Source organism: Ceratotherium simum, chromosome 17, assembly GCF_057802395.1.
Source record: "Ceratotherium simum simum isolate JZ-2026a chromosome 17, ASM5780239v1, whole genome shotgun sequence".
In the NCBI taxonomy this organism is placed as follows: domain Eukaryota; kingdom Metazoa; phylum Chordata; class Mammalia; order Perissodactyla; family Rhinocerotidae; genus Ceratotherium; species Ceratotherium simum.
Window position 1 is genome coordinate 16,198,010 of NC_141916.1, and position 10,435 is coordinate 16,208,444.

The following is a 10,435-nucleotide window of genomic DNA, read 5'->3' on the forward strand; positions in this document are numbered from 1 at the left end:
AACCTTAGAACTGATGGTTTTCAAATGATTTAGAAAGCAAAGTCCAGAAAAGACCTAGTGTGGGCTCTGGCATCTAATAGATGTTTCCCTTTTCCCGAGTTTCAGCCAGTTCCCAGAATGATGCAGGGCAATGATGGGGCAGGACTTGGTGAGTGTGAGATGGAAGAGATTTTATTGGACTAGAGGATTTGTGGGAGGTGCTGGGCGCTGGGCCAAGGTGGCACGGGCCATGCTCAAGGCACCCTCTCGGGTGCGGTGCCCACCAATGAAGCCACTGGCGTGGACAAAGACGCAGCCAGGAATCCCACTGACTTGGTCCAGGGCCTCATCCCGAAGACCCCGCCATGGCTCCGGCAGGGGCAGCCTACAAGTGAGCAGAAAGAGGAAGTTAGTGGCAGCGAATGGAGGCCTTGAGGAAGCGAGAGAAAGGGGGCAGAGCAGAGGCCAAGGTTAGTGGCCTTCTCTGATAGGGCTGAAACAGGCCTGAAGGTCTGCAGGGTGGTCCCCTAGGGCCTCACCTGCTCTGGAATGAATGGGGCTCCTTGGGCACACACTGTACCCGCCACTGTCCAGCCTGGTCAGTGTAGATAACAAAGGCAATGGTCACTGGGGGGGACAGCCCAGATTCCAGGTGGTAGAGGTGCTCCTTCCAGGGGCATCCACCTTTTGCCAGTTCCACTATCGCTCCACTTGGGTCCACCTGAAAGGGAAGCGAGGCATAGCTAGAAGGTTTAGGGTAGAAGCAGGAGCCCCTGTTGACCAGCAGCCTGCCAGCAGTCACTAAGTCCTCCCAGGCCTGTACCTGGAATCGCTGGGCCAGGGCCTCTTCCACCAAGGCCCGGGCTGGTAGCCAGCTGTGCTGGTAGAAGTCTAGTCTCTGCAGAAACTCCTCTCGAACCAGATCCATTGCGCGCTTGAACCCGGCCTGGGAATCACTTGAGAATCAGAAGCATGGTGCTGGCCTGACCTTTTGCCTTTGCTAGGCTTTGAGAGGGACAACCATTCTCCTTTCCTCTGCTGAGGTTCTTACATGCCTCACGGCCTCCTCCCCTGGGCCCTCCTTACCTCGGTGTCTTGATTGGGCTGGTTCCAGGTGGGGTTAAGCCGAGCAACCCGGGCACTCAGCGTAGTGGTCAGCGCATATCGAGGCTCTCCCTCTTCCCACTGAGAGATCCCATTGTCCACTGCATCCACCTCCTCCACAAAGTTCTCGTACATCTATGGCAGCAACAGGAGAAAGGCTCGAGGGTACCTACCATTTGCATAAAGTTTTATAGATTTCAAAGTATGTGCATACACACTTTTTCATTTAGTCTTCACAACAGCCCGGTGAGGATCTCTCAACACTAACTGGGTGGGGAAAGGGGCAGTTGGGGAGGTCAGCGGCTTAAGGTCAGAGAGCTAAGAGTGCCGGGGCTAGAATTCGGATCACCTGATTTCTAACCCAGCGCTCACTATACTGCCAAAGCCAGAGCCAAAGCCAGCATGTGTGTGGTGGGGGCTGCTGACTTCTGAACAAGGACGGTCTCAAGTTCCATGAGGAGTTCTGTGGGAGTGGAGCCCTATGGCTGAGGGTGGGCAAATATCCGGGTGGGCTGAGTAGGCTACTCAGTGACCTGGTTGAGGCTCTGGCCAAGCACATGAGTCAGCTGGGAGAGGAGGAGTGCTGGACTAGATGTCAAGAGCTGGGATGTGGTCCCAGGGAAGCCCATGATGTGCCACGTGGCATCAGCAGTTACTGCATCTCCTGAGCCTAAAATGGTAGGACAGGGCCGGCCCGGTGGTGTAGTGTTAAGTTCACTCACTCTGCTTTGGCCAGCCAGGGTTCACAGGTTCAGATCCCAGGTGCAGACCTACGCATCGCTTATCAAGCCATGCTGTGGCAGGCATAGCACATATAAAGTAGAGGAAGATGGGCATGGATGTTAGCCCAGGGCCAATCTTCCTCAGCAAAAAGAGGAGGATTGACAAAGGATGTTAGCTCAGGGCTAATCTTCCTCACAAAAAAAAGGGGGGTGGGTAGGACAATGCCTCAAGAATTTGGGGGCAGAAACGATATATCAGTGTTTAACGCAAAACTGCCCTACGAAATAGGCCTGCCTGCATTTCAGCATGTCTGTGGTACATAGAAAAAGTGCTGCTCTCAGGGAGAGCTGAAAAGGAAACCCCTCTATGCCCAGCACCTCTTGGTCTGGACCCCAATCTGATACTCAGTGAAAACTTGGGTGTAATTTAGTTCAATTGCTTAGAAACCTCTCGGCAGTAGAAGAAAAAGTTGACCCGGCAGTCTAAAACCTTACTTTCCAAAAGCTCCAATTTAACTGTTCATATTTCTTCACTGTTTTGGATCATACCAATGCTGTGTCATGGGGGCAGAAGATAGGCAAGCTGGGACAGAAGTGAACTCAACAGCTGATTCTGCAAAAAGCAGAGTTGACTGAAGTTTGACTTGTGAGCTTCACAGGACTAGGGTCAAGTGGGTGTCCTCAGCATCACTGACCTGACATGCACGCCAGGGCTACTAGCCCTGTTCCTTCCCCCAACAGCAGGAACCTGCTGAGCTGCTGCAGGGGACACTGGTGGAACCTGAAGATATTTTCATAATTAAACCCATCCAGCTGAGCTTCCCAACCTGTGTGCCTCCGGTGAATTACAGTCTAAGATAGGCTCCTCTCCACCTTCAGGGCAGCCAGAACCTCTGAGCCATATGCTTCCAAACATAAGCAGCCTTTGCTATTACCAAGTTGTTGAACACTCATTTTTTAGGTGTGTCAGGTTAAGAAAAAGACTGGGAAACACTGCTTTATGGTTTTTAAAGCCCTTCCCCATATAGTACCCCACCCACTTCTCACAACCACCCCAGATGGAAGTCGGAGAGAGATTAACCATCTCTTTGTGAGAAGACAAGCCTGAGGGAAAGGGTGGCGGGCCAGCTATGAGCCAGGAACCCTGACCCGAGGCCCACTCCTGAGTGCCACTCCCAGCTGGCCTGGTGGAGATGTGTGTGTGGGGCACCTCTGTCCTCAGGTCCCCACCTTGTCATAGAGAGTGCCCACCATGCTGTCCTCTTCGCTAGTGTCCAGCAACTGGGCCAGGAGCTTGTGCCCGAAGTGCAGATAGATGAGTCCCGCACTGCTCAGCTTGGTCTGCCACGGCTTCCCAGGGGACAGGGAGCTCATGGTCTCTGTGAAAGATCTGAGGAGCACAGGGAGGCGGGGCTGAGGCAGAGCAGCTCCAGTTAGCCCACAGCGTGTGCAGGCACGCAGGCACAAGTGGGGTGGGGAGGCTGGGGAATACTGCCGGAGTTGTAGAGGCTTTGGCTCCTCCTCAGGGGTCAACATGAACCTTGGCTTGGAGTCTCCATTCATGCACTCACTCCACAGTGGTTAACTCAATGCTTACCACATGCCAGGCTTTGTGTTTTAGATATTAGGGATAAAAAAACTAAGACCTGTCCCCCAAGTTCATCTGCTAAAGGCAGACAAATGCAGACAACCAAGCGAATGCTCCAGCTAGTTTTAAACAAGGCAAAGGGGGGAGGGGGTGAGGAAAGGGTTCAGGAGGAGAGCCTTCAGGTCATTCCTGCAAGATGAATTAGTGGGTGTTCACCAGACAAAAGGGTGCGGGAGAAAAGGCATTCCAAGTAGAGAGAACAACACGTACAATGGCTGAGAAACAGGGCTCCTCATGGAACTGCAAGTGAGGCAGCTTGGGTGTGAGGAGTGAGTGACAAAAGATAAAGCTGCAGGGGTAGGCAGGGGCCAGATCATGGCAGGCCTTGTACGTCACACTTTGGAGTTTGAACTTTATCTGTGGGTGATGCGGAGCCATTGAGAGATTTGAAGCAGGGAAGAGCACTGTGCCAGCCAGCATCCTGGAGAACAGATGCAAGGAGATTAGCTCCAGATTACCAGGTCCAGGTGAGCGAGGAAGGCAGGAGTTTGAACAGCAATAGGACAGAGAACAGGAAAAAGGTACGACAGTTGTTAGGGGAAGTAGAAAATACAGCTGTAATTTCTAAATACCGGTCCGCCACAACCACCTAGGGAGCTCATTTTTTGTTTTAATGACTTATTATTCAATATTGAGTAAATACAAAAAATATAAGATATTTATAAGGTATAAAGACTAATGACAATAACCCGCCACATAAGGTTCAAAAAGAGACAAAACTAAATAAATTGTTGATGGAAACAGACATATCTGGTAAACTATACACAAGACCAAAGGTATGATGAACTCAAAATTCGAGATATTGCTACATCTGGGGGAGGAAGGGGATGCAGCAGGGAAGCGGCACAGGTACAGATGCTACAGTAATGGTAATGTTCTAGTTCTTAGGCTGGGAGATTGCTTCATGGGTATTCATTTTATGTTTTACATTCCAGAAATGTTCAATACATTCTTTTATGTGTCAAATACTGCGTAATTTAAAAAAATGTTTATAAAAGTAGTCAATAGTCAAGTGCCACAAAGAGGTCAGTTAAGGTGAGACCCTCAGTCAGCAACCTGAGTTTGGTGTTGAGGTCACTGGTGCCCTTTCCATGAGCATTTCTAGTGGAGAGATTGGGAGAGAACCGGCTGAATGAAGGAATGAATTGGAAGGGATGTGGAGCCAGGGTCAGCTCTTCTTTTGAAGACTGGCTGGCAAGTGAGGGTGAGAGATTAGGCTGTAAATACCAGGAGGGTTCCCTCCCAACATCATTTATGAAAGTAATATGTATACTTAAACAAAAAAGAGAGGGAGGGAAGGAAGGAGAGAGAGAAAGGGAGAGAAGTACTTAGAGACTTAAAATAAAACCTCCTCATAATCCCTGAGCAGTAACCGCTGTAAACTGTGTGGTTTATGTGCGGAGGTTTTGTTTTTTATTCACTCCTTTGTTTCCAAGACGGGAGATGCTGCTCAAGCAGAGTTTTAGGCTGTAGGCAAGGAGAAGTAGAAACACTGGTGGGAGAACTGTGATGCAGAGTCCCAGAGGAGAAATAAGAGATTGGAAAAGGGGCAAGCAGAAGAGAGCAGTGTTTCCTGAGCTGGAAGGAGGGAGCTGAGGACGTGCATGCAGGAAAAGCTCAATTTCCTTTGAAAAGTTAAGAGGCAGGATCACACACTGAGGGAGTCTGATAAGGTAGGGCTTGAGAAGAGGGGAAAGGATTGGAACGGTATTGTGGACAACCGCGTAACCTTGGAAAAGAAAGATTTCCCGATGGAAGAGTGTAAATGAAGCAGAAGACCACACACATCTGAACGGTCAGCAACCAGCACAATGACGCGGGCCCAGCAGTCTGAGGCCAGGCAGCAAAGGCACATGAATAGCTGGGGTACTAGGGGGGGTGATGATGGTGCTGGGGGGTGAAAAGCCTGACTGAGCCAAGGAATGTGAGTGGGGAGGGGCCTGACGACTGACAAGGGAGGCCGGGACAGATGCCAGGGCTCAGGGAGCTCCAAGGCCAGGTGGATGGGCCCGGAGCAGGCAGAGCTGGAAGGATGGAGGGCTGTAGTCCCATGGGACTCAAGAGTTTGCTTTCAAGGATGAGGCAGGCACATCCCTTGGCTTACACGGACCACAGCAGCGGACGGCTGAAGTGGAGCTGAACTTGAGGAAAGTTCAAGGAAGCTAAAGACATGGAATCTGGAAACCCACCTTTGGTGATGGTCATATCGATGTCTCTGAGGATCGTACTCGCCGCCCACGTCTACCACGATGTCACAGGAAGCCAGTTTTTCGGGGTCTCGGGTCCGCACAATCTCTGCGTCCTGCAGAGGACACAGGAGGTGAGGGACTGCCAGGGGTCGCGCGGGTAGAGAATTAACTGGGTGTCCAGAGGAGCCGCGCGGGGAGGAGCGGTGCTCGGGCCCGAGCCACCACAGGGTCCTCGTGAGGGGCGGTCCCAGGGTCCGTTTCCGCGGACCGTACCTGGTACTCGGGCAGGAGGCGCAACAGCGCGCACGCCAGGGCCTCGTCGCAGTGGAAGGTGCCGTTGTGGGTCCCGATTCGGAGCGGTGCCATGAGGTGGCTGCGGGGTCGTTTGGGGGGCGGGACGGACTCGGGGCCGAGCATGCGAGACCGGGCCTGCAGGGGTGGGGGCGGCCGCAGCAGAGGCAACAACCCGCGCAGGAAGCGGCAGCCCATGCAGCCTATGCAGCCTCCCCGCGGGGGAGGGGGGAGCCGGAAGCGGAAGCGCACGCGCAGCCCCACTTCCGCTTCTCGGCCGTTGCCACGGTAACCGCCCTGTAGGGAGGGCACGCTGCCGGGGTTCCCGAGTATGGAACTCCCAAGCTTATCAGGCTCCGGGGAGGGGGGAGGGGCACACCCTCTCGACCACCGCCCCCAGCTCATCACCAGGCCCTTGCTTAACGCAAGAAAAGACCGACATTCTGTCCCGCTGGCACGTTTATTAGCAAGAAACACAAGACCCTTCACTTTCCCCGACTCCAGGAAGCCACGCCCACAAAGTCCCAGGCCGCTAAAGCGGATGCCTCTGCCCCATTTCGGTAACACGCTCTCAGGCCTTTGCGGTAGCCTGAGATGCCCCCAGGGCTGTGAGCTGCTGAATCTTCTGGCTCATCATCTCCATGACCGCTGTGGAAAAGAAGAAGTCAGAGCCTGGTCAGGAGCTAAAGGGGAGAACCTAGAGGTCAGGAAAAGTGACAGGGACGTTTAAGGACAGGCAGACAACCTGCTACAGTTTGTTAATAAAACTTTTTTAACAGTGATCCACTGTGGGGGACACACACTAACACAAATTTAGAGTCTACACTGTGTCAGTCAATATAACCACTGGGATAGGAAAATGAACAAAATACAGTATTCAATGAGTCAGACATAACCAGGAAATTATAATGTGGAAAAGATTTTTGCCTTTAGAACAGTGGTTCCCAATCCTGACTGTGTAACAGAATCACCTGGGGAGCTTTTTAAAAAACACTGACCCCTGGAATCCCCCTCCCTACCCCCAGGTGATTTAGTTGGTTTGGATGAGCCCAGGCTTTCTTTTCAAACTCCTTGGATGATTCTAATGTGCAGCAGCCAGGGTTGCAATTGCTGGTACTTAGTTAAGGCTTTTTTTCTTTTTTTAATTTTAATTTATTTTTTCCCCCCAAAGCCCCAGTAGATAGTTGTATGTCATAGCTGCACATCCTTCTAGTTGCTGTATGTGGGATGTCGCCTCAGCATGGCCAGAGAAGCAGTGCGTCGGTGCATGCCAAGGATCCGAACCCGGGCCGCCAGCAGCGGAGCGCGCGCACTTAACCGCTAAGCCACGGGGCCGGCCCATGGCTCTATTTCTTTCCTGTGTTCACTTACATGTATCTTCTCCCCCATTCCATCCCAATTAATAGGAGCTCCACAAGGGCACAGACATGATTTTCTTCCTCTCAATTTCTCAAGCACCGTCTCCACGCCGCCCCACCCCCAGGAATCTACAAATAGCAGGTATGTAATGCACAGAATCTAGAGAATAAACACATCAAAACACCAAAGAAAAAGACATGGTTTTAGTCCAGTAAAGGGGACACCCCTCTGGTTCACCTGCAATCCACGTTCTCTATCATAGATATAGAAAGGGTCAAGCAGTGCCCCCAGGCCAACCTTACCCTGTTTCATGGCATGCTTCTCCTGTAAAGCTGGCTGGATTTTCTCCATTTGCTTGGTGAGGAAGTCTATCTTCCTCTTGAAGAAGTCCTTGGCATCCTCAGCTGTCTGCAAGGTCAGAGGTGAATGAGGAGCTAAGAGGAGACTCCAATGCTGCACTCTAGTCTTCCCCTAAACTCCCTTTCCCCACTCACAGGAGTATGCACATGCTTCCTCCCACTCACCTTCTCTACATAGTAGCCAGTTCCCACATCGATGAGGACGTGTTCCACATCATGCAGCTTCCCAGGGACATACATCTGAGAAGCAAGGATTAAGGGAAAACTAGCCCAGCAGGAGTCATGATTCCCTGTCACTAGCCTGCTTGGCTTTCTAAGACCCTCCTTCTCTAAAAATCTCCGAGGCACAGGGACTGAATAATCTGGAGGCCCTAGAACTATACCTATAAACTCCAAATGGGGAGAGACAGAGAAGCTGGTTCCTTGTGGAGAAAATGACATAGGCTGGAACACTTTTACCCTGATCCCATCTCCCACCTCCAAGCAGTTCTTACAATTCTTCCCATTAGCCCCTCCAGAAAGACAAGACATAATATATTCTCACTGCTGTAGAGTGTGAAAAGTGAAAAGCCAGCCTCACTTCCCCTCAGCACTCCCAACTATGAACTACTTAATTCCTGATGGATTTAGTGCTCATTATCTAGCCAATCCCTACTACACTGCTATTCCTGTGTTTCTCTTTTAGCCTGTCAGTTCTCAGACTAGTCTCCAGGTGCCCTATTGTCATAACTTACTCAAGTAAAACACTCAACAGGTAGACACAACCCAGGTTTCTTAGTAACAAAAGGTTAGGAATAAGAGCCACAATTAAGCTGAAATTGAGGATTAATAAATAGAGCCAATCCCTTTGTTTCTATATCCTCTTATTCTACTGCTTATGTCTTCTAAGTTATTAGTAAAAGTGTAAACCACCAGTTTTATCTCCATATTAGATTATATCCTCAAACAGCAAAAGGAAATAATCACACCTCAATTCTACATATTCCCTGCTCACAAGGCATTGGCTGGATGTTGGCCCCAGGTTAGACAGGAGAGCTACGAAGTGTGTATAATAAGAGTGTTCTCAGAATCATAGGGGCACTCTGGAATAATCAAAACTACCTCCCACCCCTTTTGGGGAGGGGAGAAGGAGAAAAGGAGAGGGCAGGGTAGCAGTTCGTGTGGAAAGGATACAGAACTCGTCAGTGGGACGAGTAATTCTTTCCCTGTAAAAGCAATTAAGACAAACATCTGGGGAAGGTTGGCACCTCCGACGTTAAGATGTTAAAAGGGAACTCCAACATGACACAGCGCCCAGAGATAGTATGAAAAGAAGGGAAACGGGGAACAGGAGCAGAGGAATGTCCTGTACATTTCAATGCTAGGCAGGCACCATGCAAAGGGCTCGTGTAGCGGCAGACAATATGTAACGGATTGCTTTCTCGTCTCGGGTAAGGACAACTGGATTAGGAGGCGGGACGAGAGAGGAAGCCGGCTCGCCACACCCCCCGGTTGCCTTCACACGCCTACCCCATACCCTCGTTGCTCCTGTTCAGGACGTTCAGACAGTCCTTGGCTTCCACATACTTGGTCTGTACCACCTTGAGCTGAGCAATGGACGTGGACAAGAACTCCACTTCCTACAGAGGACGGGAAAGAGGGTCAGAGTGGGAACCTGCGGGTCCTGGGACCTGATGGGGGTTTCACCTGGGAAGAGAAGCTTCCCAAAGTGGGGAGGAAGGGGGGCGAGGGAGTACGCGTGGGCAGGAGGGATGCGAGGGGGGAAAGGGCTGTCTCTGGGGCCCGTCCCCACCTGATCCAGCTGGTTCTTGAGCATTTCTAGCTGCGGCAGGTTCAGCTCCGTGATGTTAACCGACTGCGCCATGTTGGGGAGGAGGACTAGCGAAGCGGAAGGCGGCTCTGCGAGCAGCGCTCTAGCCTTCCCCTGCGCGCCTCGATGGCTGCGCGGGAGGCCTCCCTGCGCCAGACATCTCTATGATCCCCGTCCCGGGAGGGGCTGAGCTTCTCAGACTCGCCTTTGATGAGAGAAGGTAGTTTTGCGTTCTCTGCATAAGACATCCCAAGCCTAGCGTAGTAAAATTGTGGCAAACAGGACTCCTGCCCTCAAGGAACTTAAAAATCTTAAAAGTACTCAGGCCATAACCGCAATTTTGCAAAGCAATGTATGCTACTCCATGTGGATGGTATAAACCCGGTGACTGAGAGTCAAGGAAGACGCCTGGGAAGTGCGGGGTCAGGGGGAGTAGCGTCGTGAAAGTGGTGCTGTCGGCATGAAGCTGAGGAGTCTAGGGGTGGAGAGCATGATCAAGAGCCACGTTATCAACGGACGAGTACGGCACAAGGTTTATTAATCAATGCAATGTCTTACCGTGTGCTAGATGGAGGGATAGGGGAGAGGTCTGTGCTTCTGAGGAGCTTAACAATCTCTTTGGGGAGACAGAAACCATGCATAAACAGCGGAGCCCCACAAAATCCGCTGCTGAAGTGCACGGCACCGACCAGTGTAACAGCTGTGTGTGGGGAGAGAACGGCCTCTAACGTCCAATTTTGGGAGTTGTGGGGGGCAACTGAGGCATTAAAGCTAATGTCACTGCCAGGACACCCGAGGGCAGGAAGACAGGACAGAAATGATGGTGCCTGCTCAGGACGCTCCCAGTGGGTCTCTCTCTACCCTTCCTTGGGCCTCTGTCCCCACTTAAGGCATTTTGATGCCCCTCTCTCCTTCAGCTTTGTCTGCTGAGGCCAAGCCAGGCCCAGCTTTGTCCTGTGGTTTTGCCTTTCTCC

The 10,435-nt window shown here is 51.5% G+C and overlaps 2 protein-coding genes across 3 annotated transcripts; both read right to left on the reverse strand.

The window, feature by feature from the left end:
* Positions 1 to 153: 153 nt before the first annotated feature.
* Positions 154 to 6,154, reverse strand: MYG1 (MYG1 exonuclease). Of its 2 annotated transcripts, XM_004429108.3 has the most exons (7): positions 5,916 to 6,147; positions 5,643 to 5,755; positions 3,036 to 3,195; positions 1,066 to 1,218; positions 803 to 925; positions 519 to 700; positions 154 to 364 (listed from the first exon to the last, which is right to left on the reverse strand). In XM_004429108.3, the coding sequence occupies exons 1-7, from the start codon at positions 6,129 to 6,131 to the stop codon at positions 172 to 174; spliced, it is 1,140 nt and encodes a 379-aa protein (XP_004429165.1). In that variant the 5' UTR covers positions 6,132 to 6,147; the 3' UTR covers positions 154 to 171. The 2 variants fall into 2 exon arrangements, with proteins under 2 accessions (XP_004429165.1, XP_087298448.1); XM_087442322.1 differs by lacking the exon at positions 803 to 925 and having other exon boundaries at positions 5,916 to 6,154.
* Positions 6,155 to 6,374: 220 nt separating this feature from the next.
* Positions 6,375 to 9,553, reverse strand: PFDN5 (prefoldin subunit 5). Its single transcript, XM_004429106.3, has 6 exons — positions 9,444 to 9,553; positions 9,168 to 9,270; positions 8,825 to 8,856; positions 7,817 to 7,891; positions 7,595 to 7,700; positions 6,375 to 6,581 (listed from the first exon to the last, which is right to left on the reverse strand). Exons 1-6 carry the CDS (start codon positions 9,513 to 9,515, stop codon positions 6,505 to 6,507), a joined length of 465 nt encoding a protein of 154 aa, XP_004429163.1. The 5' UTR covers positions 9,516 to 9,553; the 3' UTR covers positions 6,375 to 6,504.
* Between the last annotated feature and the right edge of the window lie 882 nt (positions 9,554 to 10,435).

Bases quoted from the DNA above. Each gene is read 5' to 3' on its own strand.
- MYG1 (XM_004429108.3), bottom strand. From the start codon at position 6,131: ATGGGCTGCCGCTTCCTGCGCGGGTTGTTGCCTCTGCTGCGGCCGCCC. The intron at 926-1,065 runs GTAAGGAGGGCC...AGTGATTCCCAG, and splicing joins AGCCCAATCAAGACACCGAG to GCCGGGTTCAAGCGCGCAAT. The intron at 701-802 runs GTACAGGCCTGG...CTTCCCTTTCAG, and splicing joins CCCTGGCCCAGCGATTCCAG to GTGGACCCAAGTGGAGCGAT.
- PFDN5 (XM_004429106.3), bottom strand. From the start codon at position 9,515: ATGGCGCAGTCGGTTAACATCACGGAGCTGAACCTGCCGCAGCTAGAA. The intron at 9,271-9,443 runs GTGGGGACGGGC...CGTCCTCTGTAG, and splicing joins TCAAGAACCAGCTGGATCAG to GAAGTGGAGTTCTTGTCCAC. The intron at 6,582-7,594 runs GTAAGGTTGGCC...TCTTTTCCACAG, and splicing joins GAAGCATGCCATGAAACAGG to CGGTCATGGAGATGATGAGC.